The 23,454-nt window shown below is 36.3% G+C and overlaps 1 protein-coding gene across 1 annotated transcript in view; it reads right to left on the reverse strand.

Annotated features, from left to right (window-relative positions):
- Window positions 1–2,350: 2,350 nt before the first annotated feature.
- VPS37A (VPS37A subunit of ESCRT-I) overlaps window positions 2,351–23,454 on the reverse strand; it is a 46,487-nt gene continuing 25,383 nt past the window's right edge. Inside the window, exons 5-12 of the mRNA XM_030312224.1 lie at window positions 15,953–16,178; window positions 14,116–14,186; window positions 10,702–10,829; window positions 10,562–10,620; window positions 10,416–10,484; window positions 6,292–6,435; window positions 5,262–5,342; window positions 2,351–3,680 (exon numbers count right to left, since the gene is read on the reverse strand). Of these exons, the coding sequence (XP_030168084.1) occupies window positions 5,262–5,342; window positions 6,292–6,435; window positions 10,416–10,484; window positions 10,562–10,620; window positions 10,702–10,829; window positions 14,116–14,186; window positions 15,953–16,178 (778 nt within the window). The 3' untranslated portion in view covers window positions 2,351–3,680. The remainder of the gene's footprint in view (window positions 3,681–5,261; window positions 5,343–6,291; window positions 6,436–10,415; window positions 10,485–10,561; window positions 10,621–10,701; window positions 10,830–14,115; window positions 14,187–15,952; window positions 16,179–23,454) is intronic.

The following is a 23,454-nucleotide window of genomic DNA, read 5'->3' on the forward strand; positions in this document are numbered from 1 at the left end:
ACACAAACTTTTTTCAGCCTCCCCATTTTACAAGATACTGTAATTTACACAATATGTTCATTTAGACTACTTATTAGAAGTTAATCTAACACTGATATTTATACAAAAGGTTACATTTATTGCATATTAGAAGTTTATTATGCTTTCACAGGGTCTTGAAAGAGTATGGCTAATCCAAGACTAAAATCGCTAATAGCATAATTTCATTAAAAAAAAATTTTTTTTAACGTTTATTCATTTTTGAGAGACAGAGACAGAGCATGAATGGGGAAGGGGCAGAGAGAGGGAGACACAGAATCTGAAACAGACTCCAGGCTCTGAGCTGTCAGCACAGAGCCCGACACGGGGCTTGAACTCACGGACCACGAGATCCTGACCTGAGCTAAATTCGGACATTCAACTGACTGAGCCCCCCAGACACCGCTAGCATAATTTCATTTTAAATCAAACATGAAGAGTTTTATTTAGGGCAACTGGTTTAAAGCACAGGTAATAAACCAATGTAAAACTGACTCAAAGCAGATTACTTCCCAACTAGTAATATTCAGAGCTCAAGTGACTTGTTATTTAGTGATATTCAAGAAAATTTAATGATATGAAGTAGGTAAGAACTCTGATCACAATTTAGCAATCAACAGAGGAACTTTTTTTAGAATAAAGGTAGGTGAAGACAAGGAAAACCTTGGCATACGATTTTATTTTTTAAGACCAGTTTACATGCTTGCCCTAAAAATGAATTCCAATTTTCACTGAAATTCCTTCAATTTAAGCATATGTAACTTGTGATCAAACTTACCTGTTAAACAACCTCTACTCCAATATAAATTTCCTAGTCTAGTTTTTTTTTTTTTAATTTTTTTTTTTTTCAACGTTTATTTATTTCTGGGACAGAGAGAGAGCATGAACGGGGGAGGGGCAGAGAGAGAGGGAGACACAGAATCGGAAACAGGCTCCAGGCTCCGAGCCATCAGCCCAGAGCCTGACGCGGGGCTCGAACTCACGGACCGCGAGATCGTCACCTGGCTGAAGTCGGACACTTAACCGACTGCGCCACCCAGGCGCCCCAAGAACCTAGTCTAGTTTATTCCTAGAACATCTTCCAATTTGGAGACAGGTATATTTTTTTTTTTAATTTTTTTTATAACGTTTATTCATTTTTGAGACAGAGAGAGATAGAACATGAATGGGGGAGGTGCAGAGACAGAGGGAGACACAGAATCGGAAGCAGGCTCCAGGCTCCGAGCCATCAGCCCAGAGCCCGACGCGGGGCTCGAACTCACGGACCGCGAGATCGTGACCTGAGTTGAAGTCAGACACTTAACCGACTGAGCCACCCAGGCGCCCCGGAGACAGGTATCTTTACTGTACATCCTATTTATTTAGAAAACTTTCTTCTATTTCGAGATATCAGTGTTTAAGTTTCTACCCATGACAAACCTCTACTCTGAATAATATTCCTGATTTCCATCTGGTCTTCTATTATATGTTAAAGTAAAACCAGAAACTGCCTTGGCAGCCATTTCCCCCGCCGTTATGACTTCTCCAGATGACCAATTTTTAGAAGAAAACAACATGGCCATAAAATTACCCCCAAAATCACTTACTTTCCATTGCAAAAGAAAACCAAAGTTCAGAGAATTATTCAAATGCAGACTTTCTTCTATCTTGGACAACTTACACAACCTATATCTGAACTAAATTGTCTGTTGGTTAAATGCAGATATTCACGATCAAACTTTTTGTAATGACTAGGTTGTAAGGAGGCTGTCTAATTTTGGAAGGAGAAAGCAAGCTATGTTAACTGGTAGAGAATGAAACTAGGCATTCTGGCTTAAAGAATAAGAAACACTGAGATGAATTATGTAATTATGTAGAAGAAATTTGCTGTATAAGAAACTTATGTTTTTTGTTTGTTTTTGTTTTGTTGTTGTTGTCTCTGTGGAGGGGAAAGGAGATGAGCACCCAAGCACCTAAACCATGTGTGAGTGGATGTTTTATAGTATTTCCACAGGGACTTTTTTTGAATAGATGTTTAAGTACGTTGGTAGATCAAATGGACTGATGTCCCTTCAGAATGACTGTGATCTGCTGGTTCTTGCTATGGGTTCTACAGTTTCTAAGAAAGCTACCTGATGGTCTGCAAAAGACAATTATGTCCTCCAGTGCAGTGACTGCTGGACAACTGGAAGTTCTGCTGGTCTGTAAGGAAAGGTTTCTAAATACCCAGAAGGCTGCCACAAATTTAAGACACTTACCTGAGTTCTTTCATCTACAAATCCTTAAAAATAATGTCTGGTCATTTTGAAGATTAAACAGCATGCCCTTAGTACAGCGCCAGTGAGACAGGCAATTAATGAAAGTTAATTTATTCCAATTATATATTTATAGTCCATATGAATACTTGCTTTTCCATAAACACAGACTAAGAATTAAGTATTTGTCAAGTCTAAGAAAATAATTTTATTCTTCCTAAAGTTCTATTGCCAGAACATGTAGAGAAAGAAAAAGAATGAAGAAAAAACACTGTACCAAATGCTGGCATTTGGAATGACAATACATACTGGGATGAAATTTAAACGAAGATATGTGTTAGGTTGTTTTGTGATTTAGATACCCTTACCAAAGCCTCAGATACATATAGTTCCAGATTTTCTCGTTTATTAGCTTTCACAGCTACCTATAAAATGTGTTCCTTCTATAACATTGTATAGAAGCAAACTGCTGAACGTAGCACAATTTAAAAAGAATTTTCAATAAAATTAAATAAAAACTAGATTGCCTAAAAGTTAAATATTATTACTAAAGCTGTTCTCTATGAAAAGCTAACTCACAGTAAAGATCAAAAGAATTCATTGACTTCTGTGTCTAGAATTACTACTTATTAACAAAAAGATTGTTTTTAACATTAGGAATTTAGAAAGTATATTATTATCCAATCACAAACCTATTAGTTACTTATATAAAAACATTATTATGAAAGGTTGTTGGACTAGATGAAGTGGAAGGCAATCTTTTTCTATTAGGTAAAATATATATTTACTTGTATTGCTTCTTAAATGTATCTTTAATTTTAAAAATTAAATCATGTATGAGCAGCTGATGTATTCTTTTCATTTAGTGTTATTAAAAGTTACCTTTTTGAGACGGCACATTTGTAGGCATGGTGTTTCCTGACATTATGAATATTTAAAAACAAATGTTTTTTGAAAATTTATCATCTGGAAATAAGGAAAAATAAGGCTTTCTACAGTTGAAAATAGTAATTTTTCAAAAAGGTTGACAGGAAAAATATCTAAACAAACCATTCTTGATAAAGAAAGGAGGCAGTTTCAAATTAAAAATATAAATTTAAATGAGACAATTTTTATAAAATATTGATACTAGCTAAAATCACATGCATAGGTACTTAATAACAGAGGGCCAGCAGTGAAACTTAAATATGATAGGATTTATCAACAATAAATAAACATTTATAGTGCAAATCGTGCAGAAAAATTTCTCAAAGCAAAGACCATAGCAATCATTCTAATCTGTACAAAATCAGTCTCAGTTCTGTATACAATCTATACAGGGTATCTATGAATTCAGTCACTGTGATGAAATACCAATTTGCAAATCATACATATTAATTTGCTTATTAGTCTTGTGTCATTTCTGTCTTGGTAGGTTTTCAGGAAAATCTGAAAAGAAAAGAACATAGAAAACCCTAAGATTTAACTTAAGATGATAAATTCTCATCTCTTGATATTCTCTTCCAATTCAGACATGTCTATAAGAAGATAACTGGACTATGAGGGAAAAGAGGTGGGGAAAGGATTCTAGCATGTTCATATAAACAATTACTCAGTGCCCACTCTCTTCTTAAACTGTGATATGAAAAATCAACCCCTCCCCAAGGGACTGACAGTATGATTTAAAAAACAAGATATAAAACAAGTCAATGTTGGCACTAACGTTACGTACAACTAGATGAAGAGAAGGGGCAGATGAGTTTGAGGTGGAGAGAAGAAATTCCTGCCATTTCCCTCGCTATAAATGCTCCCAGGGAGGTTCCCATGCTCCCTTCTCAGAGTGCACTGCTTCAGCCCACCTGAATGAGCAAAGGACCACAGACATGACGCTAATCTGCTGGCCAAGCTGCTGCCGGGTCAGCCTATTTGCTGGGGATTTGTAGTGAAACCCCGGTTAGTCGCCATGAGCTACTTGAACCATCCTAATACGGTCAGGCCTGTGGGCAGCAACGGTGGAGCATGTGTAAGTGTAACAAAGAAAGGCTCTCTGAAGAGCAAGGTGGGGGAAGCACATGAGAGTGAGAGACAGAAAAGAACAGATGCGAAAATGAGAAACAAGCAGCCTTGGCAAGGGTGTGAGAAGAAGCCTTTGGTTATTACAGCCTCCTGCCCTGTTTTCAAGCTCAGCATCTGAGCTGTCCTTTCCTACATTTTGGCTCTAGAAACTATCTCTGCATTGTTCAATAACACAAGCTTTTACTCAAATTTGGTGGGGTGGGCAATAGTTTTTACAACCAAATCATTCCTAAAACTAGATAGATGGAGACGAAAAGGAAGAGAGTGTTGGGACTGAACAAAGACACAGTAATAAGAGAAAGAACATCAAATGGAGAACATATGGGGAAAATGGAAAATTAAAGTGGGTGCTCTCGAATATATGCCAGATTATAGAGGGCTTAAAACCAGAGAGAAACTTAATAGTGATACTGCCATTGCTAAGTTCTAGAGCAGAGAAATTATACCACTGGCTGGTTTTAGGAAGATCATTCTGTCAGTGCTCTATAGGAAGGGGAAAGCCTCAATTCAGGGGACTGGCAAAACATTTACTGGAATAATCCTGGTGTGAGATCGAAAAGAGACAGACTGGAAGTTCATCTTAAAGGAAGAAATGACAAAGGAGACTAGTGAGAAATGTCAACTAAGTGATACGGTTTACTCCATATACCAGCTAAGAGAAAGGTACTAATCATAGATAAGTGTTTATAATTCTACATACGTAGCTGTCAAAACACTAAAAAAACAAACACAAAAAAAAACAAAAAAGAAATTCATTTAAGGCAAACAGCACAGTGACAAAATATCCAAAAGATTTCTATTGGTTAAATGCTTATGTATATAAAATTATACATAATGTATACCACAGAGCATTTTATATGTTGCATATAACACAAAAGCTAAGACAGAACTCAACAGGCACTGGTAAGAATACTTCAATTAAAGAATACTCAAACTTTCTGGAAAACAATTTACCTATAGTGGAGCATGGAATTGACTGTGCGTTGTTATTGCTTGTTGAAGTTTCTCTTCCTTGGCTCTTCTACAGTGGCAGATCTACAAGATTTAAAGTAGCAGTCACTTCTCCAATGATTTACTTAATGCTTCCTACATTAGGACAGAATTCATATAAGAATCCTTTAACTTGTTGACATTTTTTACTTTTGAATGTTTAAGGTAGCTCAGAATTTAAAAATCATCACCCCACAAACATTGAATTGTATTTGGAAGATAACCTTTGCCTATAAACTTCCAGAATGTAAAATAAACCTCTTTATATCAATTCTCTGATTATGTAATTTCAAATACCTGTGTTTTAAAAATATAAAAATCCTACTGTTGTTAATCAGGAAGATTAATTAAAACTTCAAGGTACAGTTATATAATATCAAAGAAGAATAAACTAGAAATCAATGCCTTGCAAATGCTATAACCATAGTTTTTAATGTGCCTAAACTTCAATTTTCTCTGATGGAAAATGGGGATAACAAAATCTGGCCATGTTCCTTAATAGGATATGCATATATATCATACACATTTTATAAAGTTTATTAAGAAAAGGTTACTTTTAAAATGTGATGTTTCAGAGAAATTAGGTAAATATTTAGAACTTTATCGAAAGGCAAGATACTGTTAAATAGACTTTCTTGATCTTTCTTTAAATGTAATGAAAATCAGAACAGAAAAGAAACTATTCCAGAATGTTCTCAGTAACATTTACAAGTTTTAAAATAACTAAGTATACATTATTCCCTTTTGAAACAACTTGTTGAACATAAGAAGGTGCATAGCCTACAACCATTGACTAGACTTTAGCTGATATAGTAGCTTTAGAACAAAATCATAGTAAGATGCTGCTATCATTCTTAAAGAACAGAGGTTCTTTCGTCTCTTCTCATGGCACTCAAAACTCCAGCTCAGTACTGCGCTAACGTTTGCTCATGAATACAGTTAAGTAATTGGATATTACACTGTCCCTTGTCCTCAACTGAAGAGTATTACATACTGTTCTCTTTTCCATGAAGCTACTGAGAAAATCATCTATTTCGGTTTTTCCCTCTAAGAAATCTTCAGCAATATTATCAGATTCTTCCTCAGCTTCATGAGCAGCTACTTTCAATCTTGCCTGCAAGGCACTCGCACTACAGCTCTGAAAAAGAAAATCAAGCGCTCATTTAGTTTATTTACACCGCTCAGAAAAATGAGACAGGGAAGGGAGAAATTCATTGTACGCCTTATATTGCGTCTTTTTGAGGAAATCTGCTACCACCCAAGTCCTCAGCTTTTGGAGATAAAGGTAGATACCTACCACAAAAAAACTCAATCCAAAGCTGCAAACCAGTAAATGAGGGAAACTGGGCCAATCAGTGTCTTCTGGGGATTTAGGAATTAGGTCATTGCGGTAGGCACCCTCTAAGAGGACACCTAATTATCCCCAGCTCCTGGTGTTGCTGCCCTTGTGTAAATCACCTTCACTTGAGGGTGGGCTGCACACAGGGACACACTTCTAATGAATATGGTGAAAGCGATGGGAATAAATTCAACCGAAAAGGCACAAGACCTGCACAAACACTGGTGAAAAAACTGAAGAAGTCATGAATAAGCAGAAAGACATCTCGGGTGCATGGACTGGAAGACTTAATACTGTTAAGATGACAATACTACCCAAAGTGTTCTACACAGTCAATGTGATTCCTATCAAAATCTCCATGGCATTTTTGGCAGAAAAAGAAAAACCCATGCTAAAATTCATCAGAATCTCAACTGACCCCAAATAGCCAAAATAATCTTGAAAAGGAAGAATAAAGACGCATATTTGCTGACTTCAAAACTTATTACAAAGTGACAGCAATCAAAACAGTGCTGTACTGACCTAAGAGACATGTAGACAAATGAAAGATCAAGCCCCAAGATATACCCTCACATACATGGTCAAATGTTTTCAAAAAGTGTGCCAAGACCATTCAGTGGGGGAAAAGACAGTTTTGGACAAATAGTGCAGGGACAACTGGATCTTCACATGCCACATGAAGGTGGACCCTTATTTTACCTCACATATAAAATTGAACTCAAAAAAAATGAACTTAAAGTGGACTGAAGACCTAATTGCCAGAAATAAGACTATTTTTAATAACAGTCATGCTAGTGGGTGTAAGGTGGCAACCCACTGATACATCACGTACACGAATGAACCATTTTCTTATCACCCTTGCTAACACTGGTCATCTATCTTTACAAGTCTGGCTCACATGGATGATGTAAAATTTGATTATTTTTATTACTGACAGGCTGAATGTCTTTTCAAATGTTTCCATTTATTTATTCATTGAATATTTATTGAGTATCTACTCTGTGCCAAGCACTGGACCCGGTACTGGGTATATGGGCGAATACAATACGGCATGCTTCTGCACTCATTGCAACAACAGTCTAATGAAATGATTTACATGCTTTAGAGTGAGAAGACTGACTCATCGTTCCCGAAGATTCTGAGTGAGCACATCGAGACACAAGCGTAGGAATCAAGGTTGTATTTTTTAAGTGTTTCAAAAATAATCTCAAGCAATTATAAGTGGCACAGAAGACCGAGTATACCCGTAGGTTTATTGGACATTCATATTTCTTGTTGAGTTTCTTGTCTTTCCTTTGCCTATTTGTCAGGACTCTTTATGGGCCACTGGCATTCGTACGTGCTACATATGCTACAAATATTTGTTCCCTTTTCTTTTAATTTTGATATTATAATCTTCAGTATATGCAAGTTTTAAACTTATAGACAGATAAACAAAATTAATTTTTTTTGTGCTTCTGCCTCTTGGATGATACTTGGAAAGCATTTTCCCACCATAATCTCATAATTACCTTTCATAATTCTGGAATATTTTAAGTGTGTATGGTGTGATACAGGGATCTTCTTTCTAAATGGACTGCCAATTAAATAATTTATTAAACCCTCAATTTTCTCTAACCCATTACTCATATACACAAGTCTATTTCTGAATTGCACAGTCCACTCCATAAAACTATTTTTCTCTTCCTACAAAAATAATCTTTTAAATTATGAGGTTTTATAGTGTTATTCTAACACCTGGAAAGGGGGGGGGGGTGGTTTCTTCCCCCATTGATTCTTTTTGTTCAAGCTCTTCCTGACCACTTTTAACCATTTAGTTTTTCAGATGAACTTTAGAATAAATCAAACTGAAAAAAAAAACAAACCAAAACTGGGGATTTTGACTAGAAGTACATTAGAGGCACCTGGTGGCTCAGTTGGCTAAACATCTGACTCTTGGATTTTGGCTCAGGTCATGATGTCGTGGGCTGTGAGTTCGAACCTGACATCAGGCTCTGCACTGAGAATGCAGAGCCTACTTGGGATTCTCTGTCTCCCTGTCTCTGCCTCTTCCCCACTCGTGCTCCCTCTCTCAAAATAAATACATAAAATAAAACTTGAAAAAGGAGTAGATTAAATTTTTTGGGGTGCCTGGGTAGCTCAGTCCATGCTGAGCATGGAGCCTACTTAAGATTTCTTTCTCTCTGCCCCTCTCCCCTGCTCACGCACTCTAAAATAAAATTTTTTTTAAAGTAAATTTTTAAGTTATTTTGAGAAGAATGAAATCTTTATAATAGTGGATTCACTCCATGAATATTTTAGGTTGCTCCATTTACTCAAGTGTTCTTTTTTGTCATTCAGTAAAGTTTCCTAACTTCCTTCACCGGGTTCAGTTCTAGCTATTTTACAGTTCTGTTGCTATTGTAAATGAGTTTTTTTCTCTACCTCACTTTGCATTAGTAGCTGCTGGAATCTCGGGGGAAAGTTTCTCAATATGCTAGGATTTTTGCTTGTTTTTGGTAAACAACTATTTTATGGTTTCTTTTATACTGTATCTCTTTTTTCTTGTCTTGTTGCAGTGGCCTGAACCTTTCCAGCATTGCTAAACAGGAGTTATATTGGGGCATCACTGTCTTATTCCTAATGTTAAGGGGATCTTGAAAATGTTTAGCAATTCAAATTTTTGCTGTTGGTTTCTAATATTCTTTATCAAGTTAAGGAATTAATTTCTATTCTTAGTTTACTAAAAATTTATAAAGAATCATAGGAATATTGTGAAAAGCTTATTCAGTATCTACTAAACTCTAATGTGCATCCAGGAGTATTTCATTGGATTCTCTCAGATTTTCTGGTTAAGAGGGAGGACAGTTTACATTTGATTCCTGACTCTGACACTTTCTATTTATATGACATCAGGGAAGTTATTTAATATCCCTGTGCCTCAGAATGCTTATCTGTACTATGAAAAAGTAGTACCAACGCCTACCTCCTAGGATTTTGAGGGGATAATGGGCAATATATGAAAAGAACATAGTGCAGTGTAAGTTGAATTTTATAAATGCTTCAAGTAATTTTATAAAGTGATTTTTATTTTTTATTTAATTGGGTCTCTAGCAAAGAGTCTACAATTTGTGGTGAATTAAACTTTACAATTTCATGTCTTTCCGTTTGCTAAGTTTTCATTTAAGTTATCTGTATGTGAGCTTAAAAGTGAGACTAAAGTTCAAGTTTTTTGTTGTTAGATTTTATTATAGAAGGTAAACTGGCATTATAATAACATTCCCAGAAAAGTTATTTATGGGGCTTTTTGTATTTTTCTGCTTTGGAACCAAATATGCTCTTGCATCAGAACAAATCATTTATAATGCCCCATAACTGAGAGCTATTCATCTCACTTAAAGGTATCAAGCCTTATAAAGAAAGTCACCTAATAAATGCTTTCTGATAATGAAAGTAAGAATGTGGCTCATGCATATTGAGATTAAAAATTCCTATGGGGTTCCTGGGTGGCTCAGTTGATTTAGCGTCTGAATCTTGACTTAGGCTCAGGTCATGATCCCAGGATCATGGGATCAAGCCCCATATTGGGCTCTTTGCTGAGCATGGAACTTAAGATATTCTCTTTCTCTTTCTCTCTCTCTCTCTCTCTCTCTCTCTCTCTCTCTCTCCCTCCCTCCCTCCGTCCCTCTTCCCCCACCCCCCGGCCTCTCCCCAGTCTTGCACTCTCTCCCTTAAATAAATTAATTCATTAAATGTAAAAATAAAATCTTATGGTAAAGGAAAAGAGCTAAAAATCTTACCTCACTAAGTTCATGCTGCCTTTGCATCTTCTTTTCAAAAGTAGATTTCAGTTGTGTAAGCAACTCATACTAAAAGATTTAAAAAAAATGTTATTTGATTATATTTGTAAGTTGTATGAATTTCTTTAAAATGGTAACTAGCTCACCTTATCTAAAACAATTTGCCTTTTGGCTTCCAAGCTGGGCTCCAAAAGAAGATTTTTTCCTGTAAGATAAATTTCTGGTTTATTTCTAGGTTAAAGATCATATTTTTCTCAGACAATTTAAGAAGTAAGGAAAGACATACTTGCTAGCTCTTCAATACTTTTTACTAAGTCATCCTTGTCGGTAATTATCTGTTTTAGTTGAGGCAAAGTCACAAATTGTTCCAGTAATATCTCCTCTTGTTCATTCATATCTGTAAGCTGTGATACACTAGCAGCACAACAGAAAAGTTCATGAGTATCAGTCATCTTGTTTTCTCCGTGATGACATATATTCACAATTTTTCCATTTTATTCAGTTGACAGGGCTCTAAATAATTTTTGAAGTATCAGTTTTTATATACGCATGTAAGAATGCAAATTATGACCTTAAAAGCAAATAAAGTATCAACCAACCACAATGGAACACAAATTAGTCCGAGTGTAACATCCAATCATGACAGGAGAGTAGGGTTCATGAACAGTCACAACAAGTTAACTTCTCTGTACCTGTTTAGCTAAAAGGTGTGGGGTTATCATAATAAAAGGTGACTATATGCATATGTGTGTGTACAGATTCATAAAATATTTAAAGAAAAGCAATCATGGTGGACTAACCAAAAGTCAATATCCACAGGGTGAAAGCGGGAACTGGATGGGTGGATAGGAATGGAAGCTAAACCTTTATTAGTTTTGACTACAGATCCATATTAAAGCATTATGTAATTAAAAAAATAAATTAAAAGAAGTCTATAAAATTCAGAGTAAATAGAAATGAATGAAACTGGCTTTTTCTAAGTTACATACCATCCAGAGAAGTATTATTCAGAGACTTTAAAAAATAGTATTAGGCTGTACATTTCAGCCACAACACAAAAGAAATACAAAAACACAAAAGTATAAGAAACAAACTCTTATCCTGAATTCAAGAATCACAGTAATAATATTGGTATTGTAGTTTTGAAAAAGAACAAGTGCCTTTCAGAGAAAGGACTTTAGGCCAGAGAAAATAAATTTCATGATGACCCCATGGCATCTTTGTTTTGTCAGAAAGGACATAGAAGCCAATGTCAAGAATTTGCTAGTGACTAAAGACAGAATGCTTACGTATCAAAAAGAATAATGACTGCAACAGACCGAAACATATCAAATACAGTTTTAAAAAAATCTACGAATTCTTAGTAGAAAGTAGATTCTACTTTAAATTCTTAGTAGAAAGAACTACTTTCTGAAAGAACAGAAACAACTACAGAAACAGACCAAAACCTTTGCCTATCAGAAAGTTGGGAGCTTGTGTGTGCATCAACTCAATATTCTGAAAATTGATAAAAAACCAAATAAGCATTTGTCTTTCTGTTCCTATATGAAGTGTATTTAAATACAACTAAATAGTTGATTAAGAAAGTTCATCTTCCTGGGGCTCCTGGGTGGCTCAGTCAGTTAAGCGTCCGACTTTAGCTCAGGTCTTGATCTTGTGGTTCATGGGTTCGAGCCCTGCGTCGGGCTCTGTGCTGACAGCTGAGAGCCTAGAGCCTGTTTCTGATGCTGTGTCTCCCTCTCTCTCTGCCCCTACCCTGCTCACGCTCTCTCTCTGTCTCAAAAATAAATAAACATTAAAAAAAAAAAAGTTTTTAAAGAAAGTTCATCTTCCAGAATTCTGGCCTTTTCTGGAAGTAGAAAATCACATTTGCAACCTTTAACAAAATAACGGAGAGCCAATAATTTAGATGTTTCAACCTGTCTCAGTCTTAATGTCACTAAAAATAGGGCAACCAGACATCATTGTTGCCTTATATAAATGATGTAAAAGGAAGTATGTACTAATTATAAGTATTCTTGCCAAAGGAACTGAACCTAAATCTTTTTTTTTTCACCACCGAGGTATAATGGGCATATAACAAACATTGTGTATGGTTAAGGTGTACAGCTCAATAATTTGATAAAACTGAACCTAAGTCTAATTAAAACTCTATATCTAGCTACCAACAGAAATAGGGAAATAGAAGAACATTTCACTGGTACTACAACGATGCAATTAGGCAAAAACAGGATATAGGAAATTCTATAAGCCAAATAACCAATTTCTTCAACAAATATATAATAACATGACATGTATATAACTTATATTACCACATATATGTATTTACATGTGTATATGTGTGTGTATATATATATACACACATATATATACTGATAAAAATGGGGGGAATGGTTCACAACTAAAAAAAACATAATAAATATGGTAATCAAATATAATAGATAAACCTTGTTTTGATCCTGATTCACCTAAACTACCAACGAAGAGATTTAATTATTAAGATCCTGTGGTAATGAGATACTATTAAAGAATTATCATTAATTTTGTTAAGTATGATGATATTGGGGTTATGGTAAACACAAAGTCTTTACCTGGTAGAGAAATTTAGTAAAGAACTGAGTAAAAAGGCTATGTTTGGGACCTGGTTTAAAATAATTCTGACCCATACCCACACTTCCCAAAAAGGGCTACAAGGGTATATGATGCAAGACAAGCAAAGAGGTTCACCTTTTTGTATTTGTGACATTTTCATAATAATTTTTTTTAAAAGAAGGAAGAAAAAAAAGAATCCTTTATAACATGGGAAAAATAACAGTATCTACTTTATGGGGTTGCTGTAAACATTACAGTGCTTAGAAAACCTTAACATGTATGTAATATAATATAAATCTTCACTGACTATTATCAGCAGAAAATAATAAATCACTACTTCCTAAAAATGACTGTGAAACACTGAGTCAATTATGGTAAACATTTTTTTTTTTTTTAACTGTAGGATTTCTCATGGGTATCTGGCTGTACATCCCTGGTAGGAGATATCCCAAAGACAAAAAGAACTACAAAAACAGATTTTTAATTACATTCAGAAGCATTAGTAATAACAGCCTTATGCATATTATAAATCTTCAATGCGGTATAAAGGATGTAATGTTTCCCAAAGTTGAGTGGCCACAAAACAATTTTTCATGAAGTGTCTGAGAGAAGCAGTGTTCCATGAAAAATAGGACCTTAAACTTGAATAGTACAAATTTATTTCCCATCAATTTGAATACAATTTGGCTTGTAAAAACATTGTGCTATTACCTTATGAGAACATTAATATGTTTCTCTATGTACAAAGTTCTACCTACAAAAGGAACAATGAGAAGGTCTAAAATAGGCCAAGAAATATTTGAAATCGCTGGAGATCATGTACTGAGAAATAATTTTCACAATAACCTAAGCCACAAAAGAGAAAGGACATTGTTATCCTGGAAACTATTATATCATTCCCAGTATCTAGAAAAATCCCTGGGTACATAGTCAATAAATACAAACTACAAGACATAAAACTGATTTATAAAACTTTCCCACTAAGACAACCACAATACAGAAATAGTGAAGATAAAAACAACCCAAAAAACCCTTTAACATGGATATGACAATGATGATCTGGTCAAATAGACAATGAATATTAACGTTACTCCCCCAAGATTTTTACCTTAGTTCTGAGAGTTCTGGAAATGCGTCAGGGACGTCCGGCATCTTGTAACCAAAGCCATTTTGGCTTATCTAAAGAGAGTTTGAAATGGTATTAAACTTTAGCCATCTTTTTGACTGCTCCTATTTACTTATAAATGTAATTTTTAATGGATCACATCTTACAATTATCACCTTCATCTTCTCATCTTCGCACTTCACATTGTCCTTATTTTTCCCCCTCCTTTTTTTTTTTTTAAAGTTTATTTATTTTGAGAGAGAGAAAGAATGTGGGCAGAGAGGAGCGAGGGGCAGAGAGAGAGACGGCACGAGAGAGAATCTGCTCTGTCAGCATACAGCCTGATGCAGAGCTTGAATTCATGAACTGGGAGATCATGACCTGAGCCAAAGTTGGACCTTTAACCGACTGAGTCACCCAGGTGCCCTTCTCTTCTTTCTTTCTTTTCTTATTTTTCAGCATACCTTGTATATATAGGGTTAATTTTTTTTTCTTTCGTGGGATCATGTAAGTACCTGTGTTAGCTCTTTCCTGGGCAAGTATATGACTATTAAATAAAACACTTAACTGCATCTGTAACAAGTGCAGAGAATTATCTGTGGATTTTACTGCTACATAAGAATACATTTGTCTCATCTGAAAGATACTGAATATAAACAAAATTTAGTAAATTGGCAAAAGTCTGAATAGTTGCATAACTAAGTTCCACAAGACAGTAGGGGAGATAACAGGCAATCTGTTGTTTAAATTAAAACAACTTTTTAAAATTGAGGATCCTTGGAAAGTTCTCTTGTAATTTTGTTTATGCTAATTTGAGTATTACTATGGGTGAGACTCACTGAAGGTTAAAATGAAGGTTTTTAAATCATTTTATATGTTTTATTCACATAGTCTCTCAATAACGTCCCACATGGTAACAGTTACCACTTAATTTTTTTTTTTTTAATGTTTATTTAGTTTTGAGAGAGAGAGAGACAGAATGCACAGGGGTTAGGGGCAGAGAGAGAGGTAGACAGAGAATCCGAAGCAGGCTCCAGGCTCCGAGCTGTCAGCACAGAGCCCAACGCGGGGCTCGAACTCACGAGCTGGGAGATCATGACCTGAGCTGAAGTCAGACGTTCAACTCACTGAGCCACCCAGGCGCTCCCAGTTACCACTTAATTTAAGAAAATTTTTTTTAAACCAGTGAGACACTTGAAGCCCTTAGCAAGGTAGAGAGCAGACCCTCCACAGTCTGAGACCTACTTCTCTTTCATGATCACTTCTCGTGCCTTCATGTCTATTTCCTCTATGACAGCTAGAGAGATCTATTAAATGCAGTTTCACAAGAATGCAATTTGGTTTATGCCTCCAAGACTTTGTCAATACTATTGCCTTTTCACAGAAAACTTTACATAACCCCTCTCATTCTGACAAATTCATTACCATCTGTCAAAATCTGGCCTCAAACATAAACAAATACATTCACTTATCTGCCCCATTTTAATTGAGCACCTACTATGTGTATCAGGGGTGGTTTGAGGCACTAAGGACAAAGTGGTGAAAAAGCAGAAACACATTTTTTATAAAAGCATCGCTTCTAGTTCTACCTCAGTTTCTAGGAGTACTGTATCTTCACCGTAATTCCAAACTACCTCTTCTACTCTACTGGAGGTTTCATATTTGCAATTATTTGATAATTTGCTGGTCACTTCTGAGTTTGTTACTTGAGCTGAAAATGCGATTTAATCTTTTTATCTTTTGTGCTTTACTTAGTGGCTGCCACAAGAAGGCATATGATAAATATTTGTTGACTGGACGATCTCAAGGATACAAAATGTAGAAAACTGAAGATACCCACCGGTGCTGAAGTGTCTGTTGTGGGAACAGGTAATGGCAGATTTGAAAGGACGCCAAAAGAAGGAGCAGCGGGTTTGGCTGTTGTGTAACTTGTTGTTGAAGAAGAAATAGTGTCAGCCACAGACAAAGAAGTGATAGTCCTGTTAGCTTCTTGTGGCGGATATGGAGGAAGAAATGGAAAACCCTGAGATGCGTAGGGAGGCATCCCACTTGGATTACTGTATAGGCTAAAAAGAAAGACAGAAAAAACATTAGATTAGACATTAGGGGTAAACCTATAAAGCTATCCCCACATGGTTCTAAATAACAATGGCCATGCAACAGAGACAGAATCTTGTTACTATAATCATATAACTGACTTAAAATATTATATAAACTGATAAAATATGACGCCACCCCAATAAATGTGGTTTCCATAAAAAGCACAATGTTTTAGAAAACATAATATTCAACTAGTCAGAGAAGAAGTGAACAGACAGGCTCTTTTTGAGTTTGGAGCATTCCGTTAGCATTAATCACTATCTTCATAAGAAGAATGGAGGACGTTTAACCCAGAAAACGTATTCAAGACAGGTTGCTTGGATCGTAGCTCTCATTTTATCTGGAAAAATATGACTGACAGTCATGACTGCATTTCTAAAAGATTTCAAAGGAAAATAGTTAAGTGCAGAGAAGAGCTGCTAAAAACAAATATAAAACATAACTCATTTTATTGCACTTCACAGATACTGTATCTTTTAAAAAACTGAGTGTTTGTGACAACCATGCATTGAAGTAAGTCTAGTGGCACTATTTTCCTAACAGCATCTGCTCGTTTCATACGTTGGCATCACATTGTCATAATCCTTGCAATATTACAAACTTTTTCATTATTATTTTTGTTATGGTGATCTGTGATCAGTGATCTTTGATGTTACTACGGTAACTGTCTTGGGGTGCCATGAAGGGCACCCATATAAGACAATGAACTTAACTGATAAATGTGTGTGCTCTGACTGTACCACTGGCAGGCTGGTCCCCATCTGTGTCCCTCTTCCCTGAGATGTAATATTGAAATTAGGCCAATTAATAATCCTACAATGGCCTCTTAAGTGTTCAAATGAGAGCCACAGGTCTTTTACTTTAAATCAAAACCTAGAAATGATTGAGCTTGGTGAGGAAGGTGTATCAAAAGCCAAGACAGGCAAAAAGCTAGGCCTCTTGGGCCAAAAAGCCAAGTTGTGAATGGAAAGGAAAGGTTCTTGACAGAAATTAAAAGTCCTATTCCAGTGACACACGAATGAAAAGAAAATGAAACAGACTTAGTGCAGATGTGGAGAAAATGTTAATGGTTTATACAGAAGGTCAAACCAGCCTTAACATTCCATTAAGCCAAAGCCTAACCGAGAGGAAGGCCCTAATGCTCTTCAGTTCTACGAAGGCTGAGAGAGGTGAGGAAACTGCATTAGAAAAGTGGGAACTCGGCAGATTTTGGGTCGTGAGGTTTAAGGAAAGAAGACTTCTTCGTAACACAGAAATGCAGGGTGAAGCAGTTAGTGCTGATATAGAAGCTGCAGCAAGTTACTGAGAAGATTGAAAATAGTACAGGTGGCTACACCAAAGAATGGATTTTCAATGCAGACAAAACAGCTTTCTGTTGGAAGAAAATGCCATCTACGACTTTCTAAGGTAGAGAAAAGAAGTTGAAGTTGATGCCTGGCTTCAAAGGTCCAAAGGACAAGTTGACTCTCCTGTTGGGGGCTAATGCAGCAGGTGATTTTAAATCACCATTCAAAAAAATCCTAAGGCCTTTTAAGAATTAGGTGAAATCTAGATAGAGAGTTAAGATGGAAGAGTTGTATGGAGACTTTGAGCTTGTCTCATCCCTGAAACACAGATCAGCATCAAACAATTTTGAACACCTAGGAAAATGATCTGAGGATTAATCCAACAATCTGTGTAATGTGAGCCAGAGACTTGGCAGGTACATGGTACAGAGAGGTGAATTGGGGGAGAGAAAAACCATGGAGCCATAGAGGGTAGGGAACCATATTCGCGCAGAGAGGACAGAGAGACAAAGAGAAAGAAGAGTGCAGCGCGCTGAAATGAAGGAAGAAAACAGCTGGAGAGAAAGAGAGAAATAAAGAGTGAAAGCACTCACAGGGGACTGCACAAGAAACCTGTTCCTCAAAGCCACTGACGGGGAGAAGGGAGAGGGTTTCAATAGGGCCAGGATTCTAGAAACAGTGGAGCACAGAGTCTGAAGTTTCGGAGCTCAGGGCCTGGAGGTGCTCTGGTGAGGAAGCAGGACCAATCCCCAGGAGCAGGCAGTGGGGTCTGAGGGTTCCGTGTGCCACACAGGGAGAAGCAGTTGCCCTACCTGCAATGAACTGCATACTGCCATACGTTTTCCCCGAGGGCAAAAGTCCCAGCAGACCCCAGAGTGCTGCCACATTTACTGATATTGGAACAGAGATGCCAGAGTGCAGCAAAACCTGGCGCCAGCTGTGTGTTGTGATTTACCGTAAACTCTGAGCCTCTGCCACTGCGTGATCGGGCAAATGTTTTCTGGGACAAGATGGCACCTGGCCATTGCTTGATCGGACCCTTCCCCCAGAGAATCAGCATGGGTCCAAGTAGGGAGGGTCTCTGAAGTGTGGGTTTTGAAACGCAGTCCCATGTGAGATAAAACTCTAGAAGGAGACAGCTTGGACACAGACAGGGTAAAGGCGGGGAGTGGACAGAAACCTGAGGCAAAGGAGCGGTGCTTGAATGCGTGTCTGTAAGAGCACAAAATGCCCATGCCAGAGACTAAAGAGCTGGGTGAAGCCATTTCCACATTTAGTGCACACGTACACATACTTATGAGCTAAGCAGTGCCACCAAATGGACAATGGAGCCGTTACACCAAACCCCACCCATTTGTAGTCTCCAGGCACATGCCCCAGAAGAGCAGCACAAATCCCTTCAAACTGCTTGGTCTACTGTTCCTTTTCTTTGCTTCTGTTTTTGCCTCTGTTGTTTTCTTTTTTCTTCCATTTTTTTTTCTCTTTCACGGGTAAAAAGAGCTCTATTTTCTCTTGAAAATTTTGATACTACTTTATTTTATTCCATTATAATATTTAAAAAATTTTTTAAACTTTTTTTCCTTTCTCTTTCTTCTCTTTCCTATCAAGCTTCTTTCAAAAAACAGAATGAAACATACCTGGCATTGGCTTCCTTTATTTGATTTTGTTTTGTTAATATTTTTTTTAATTTTTACTTTTTATTTTATTGTTTTTCTTCTCCTAAAATGACAAGACAGAGGAATTCACCCCAAAAGAAAGAACAGGAAGAAATGATGGCCAGGGATTTAATCAACACAGATGTAAGTAAGATGTCTGAACTACAGTTTTAAACCATGATTATAAGAACACTAGCTGGGGTTGACAAAAGTATAGAAGACACCAGAGAATCCCTTTCTGAAAAAAAAAAAAAAAGAACAAAAATCTAGTCAGGGAAAATTAAAAATGCTATAACCGAGATGAAATATTGAATGGATGCTGTGATCTATGAAGCAGAGCAGTGAATCAGTGATATAGAAGATAAAATTACAGAAAACAATGAGGCAAAAAAGAGGAAAAATGGGCAAAATATCGTAACATAAAACTTAGAGAACTCGACGACTTATTAAAAAGGAATAACGTTTATATCATAGGAGTCCCAGAAGATGAAGAGAGAGAAAAAGGGGCAGAAGATATATGTGAGCAAATTAGAGTAGAAAACTTTCCTAATCTAATAAAGGGCACAGACCTCAAATTCCAAGAACAGAGAACTCCCATTAGGTTCAACAAGAATTGACCATCAGCAAGGCATATTGTAGTGACATTTACAAAATACTTACCAATTTAAATGCATTTTATTTATTTTTCTTGTCTGATTGCTTTGGCTAGCATTTCCAATACTATGTTTATTAAATAAAACTAGTGACAGGACATCCTTGTTTTGTTCCTCATTTTAAGGGAAAAGCTCTCAGTTTTTCACTACCAAGTATGCTATTAATTGTGGGCTTTTCATATATGGCCTTTATATTTCGTGGTATGTTCTCTCTAAATCTACTTTGTTTAGAATTTTTTTATCATGTATGGATGTTGTGCTTTGTCAAATTATTTTTCTACATCTACTGAAATGATCATATCATTTTTTATCCTTCCTCTCAGTGATATGATGTACCATATTGGTGGAGTTTTAAATATTGAACCACCCTTGCATCCCAGGAATAATGCCACTTGATCGTGGTGAATGATTTTTTAATGTATTGTTGGATTTGGTTAGCTAGTAGTATTTTATTAAAGATTTTTGCATCTATGTTCTTCAGAGGTTAGTTCACTTTTTTGTGGTGTCTTTTTTCTGGTTTTCTGATCAGCCAAATGCTGGCCTCAGAGAATAAATTTGGAATCTTTCCTTCCTCATGTATTTTGTGGAATAGTTTGAGAAGAATACGTATTAACTCTTCTTTAAATGTTTTGTAGAATTTGCCTGTGAAGTCAACTGGTCCTAGATTTTTGTTTGTTGAGTTTTTTGATTACTGATTCAATTTCCTTGCTAGTAATTCATCTGTTCAAATTGTCTGTTTCTTCCTGTTTCAGTTTTTGTAGGTTATATGTTTCTAGGAATTCATCCATTTCTTCTAGGTTGTCCCAATTTGTTGGCAAATAATTTTTCATAATATTCTCTTACAATTGTTTGTATTTCACTCATTTGTTATTTTGTTTATTTGGGTCCTTTCTCTTTTTTTTGGATGAGTCTGGCTAGAGGTTTATCAATTTTATTGATTTTTTCCAAAGACCCAGCTCTTGGTCCTGGTTTCATTGATCTTTTTTACTGTTTTTTTTTGTTTGTTTGTTTTAGTTTCTGTATTATTCACTTCTGTGCTAATCTTTATTATTTACTTCTTTCTTCTGGTTTTGGGTTTACTTAATTCATTTTTTTTTTTTTAGCTTCATTAAATATGTTAAGTTGTTTGAGATTTTTCTTCCTTCTTGTGGCAATCTGTACTGTTATAATCTTCGCTCTTAGAACCACTTTTGCTGCATCCCAAAGACTTTGGATCATTATGTTTTCATTTTCATTTGTTTCTATGTAATTTTTAATTTCTTCTTTGATTTCTTATTTGACCCATTCATTGTTTAGTAGCATGTTATTTAACCTGCATGTATTTGTACTTTTTCCAGACCTTTTTTTTGTGGTTGACTTCTAGTTTCACAGCATTGTGGTCTGAAAAGAGGCATGTTATCAGTTCAATCTTTTCAAATTTGTTGAGACTTGTTTTGTGGTGTAATATGTGTTCTAGTCTAGAGAATGTTTCATGTGCACTTGAAAATAATATGTATTTTCCTGCTTTAGGATGGAATGTATCTATCTGTTAAATTCATCTGGCATAGTGTGTCATTCAAAGCCACAGTTTCTTTGATTTTCTATGGATGATATGTCCATTGATTTTAGTGGGGTGTTAAGTCCCCACTATTACTGTACTAGTATCATTTAGTTCCTTTTTGTTTGTTGTTAACTGTTATGATTTGGGTGCTTCCATGTTGGGTCCATAAACATTTATAACTGTTATATCCTCTTGTTGGGAAGTCCCCTTTATTATGATATAGGACCTTCTTTATCTCTTGTTACAGTCTTTGTTTTAATGTCTATTTTGTCCAATATAAGTATTGCTACTCCAGCTTTCTTTTGACCTCCATTTGCAAGATAAATGTTTCTCCAACCCCTCACTTTCAATCTGTTGGTATCTTGATTTTTTTTAATGTTTATTTATTTTTGAGACAGAGAGAGACAGAGTATGAATGGGGGAGGGTCAGAGAGAGGGAGACACAGAATCCAAAGCAGGCTCCAGGCTCTGAGCTGTCAGCACAGAGCCCAATGCGGGGCTCGAACTCACGGACTGTGAGATCATGACCTGAGCTGAGGTCGGACGCTTAACCGACTGAGCCACTGAGACGCCCTGTTGGTGTCTTTAGGGCTGAAATGAGACTCTTAGAGGCAGCAGATATATGAGTCTTGTGTTTTTATCCATTCTGTCACCCTATGTTTCTTGGGGTAGTTAGTCGATTTACATTCAAAGTAAGTGTCAATTGTATATGTATTTATTGCTATTTTGTTACTTGTTTTGTAGTAGTGTCTATAGTTTTTCACTGATCCTTTCTTGTCTTGCTGTTTCCTGGTTTGCTGGTTTTTTTTTGTGTGTGTGTGATATGCTTGGATTCCTTTCTCCTTATTCTTTGCTCATTACTTTCTTTTTAATGTTTATTTATTTTGAGATAGGGTTGAGGGATAGAGAGAGAGAGAATCCCAAGCATGCTCCATGCTGTCAGCTTGAGGCCCAAATACAAGGCTCAATCCCACCTACCAACAGATCACGACCTGAGCCAAAATCAAGAGTTGGAAGCTTAACAGACTGAGCCATCCAGGCACCCCATCTATTATTGGTTCTTAATTTGTGATTATACAAAGCATAGGTTTAAAGGACATCTTCTGGATATAGGAGTCTATATTAAGTTGATGGTTGCTGACGTTTGAACCCACTTACTCCTCTCCCCCACATGTTTTAGGTATATGGTATCATATTTTACATCCTTTTGTGATCCCTTGCCTGATTTTTACAAATATACTTATTTTTCGTATTTGTGGTCTTTCTTTTCTACTCAGAGGGTTCCTTTTAATATTTTTTGTAGGGCTGGTTGAATAGTCATGAATTCCTTTCGTTCTTGTTTGTTTGAGAAACGATTTCTCCTACTATACTGAATGATAGACTTGCTGGATAAAGTATTCATGGCTGCAGATTTTTCCCTTTCAGCACTTTGAATATATCATGCCGCTCCCTCTGGCCTACAAGGTTTCTGCTGAAAAATCCAGATACCCTTATGGGTTTTCCCTAGTATGCAACTGTCTTCTTTTCTTTTGCTGCTTTGAACGTTATTATCTCTTTCTCACTACTTTCTGCCATTTTAATTACTATGTCTTGGTATGGATCTCCTTGAGTTGATTTTTAGAGGGGATCTCTGTGCTTCCTGGGTCTGGAAGTCTGTTTCCTTCTGCAGATTAGGGAAGTTTTCAGCTATTATTTCTTCAAATAAATTTTGTCTCCCCCACCCCCTTCTTCTGGAATCTCTACAACGTGAATATTCTTATACTTGACAGTCATTGAGTTCCCTAAGAGTAGTCCCAATTTGCATCAATTTTTTTTCTTTCATTTGTTCAGCTTGGTTACTTTCCATTACTCTCTCATCCAGATCATTAATTTGTTCTTCTGCTTCATCTATCGTGTTATACATTCCAATAAGTCCATTTTTAATTGCACTTATTGTGTTCATCTCTCAGTGGTTCTTTTTTATCTCTTTGTTAAGGGTCTGATGTCCTCCACTCTTCTCAAGGCCAGCAAGTATCTTCACGATCAATACTTCAAATTCTCTAACATGCCTACTACTCATATCCGTTTTACTTAGGTTTCCTGCTGTGGTTTGGTCTTGTTCTTTCATT

Source organism: Lynx canadensis, chromosome B1 (assembly GCF_007474595.2).
Source record: "Lynx canadensis isolate LIC74 chromosome B1, mLynCan4.pri.v2, whole genome shotgun sequence".
Classification (NCBI taxonomy): Eukaryota; Metazoa; Chordata; class Mammalia; order Carnivora; family Felidae; genus Lynx; species Lynx canadensis.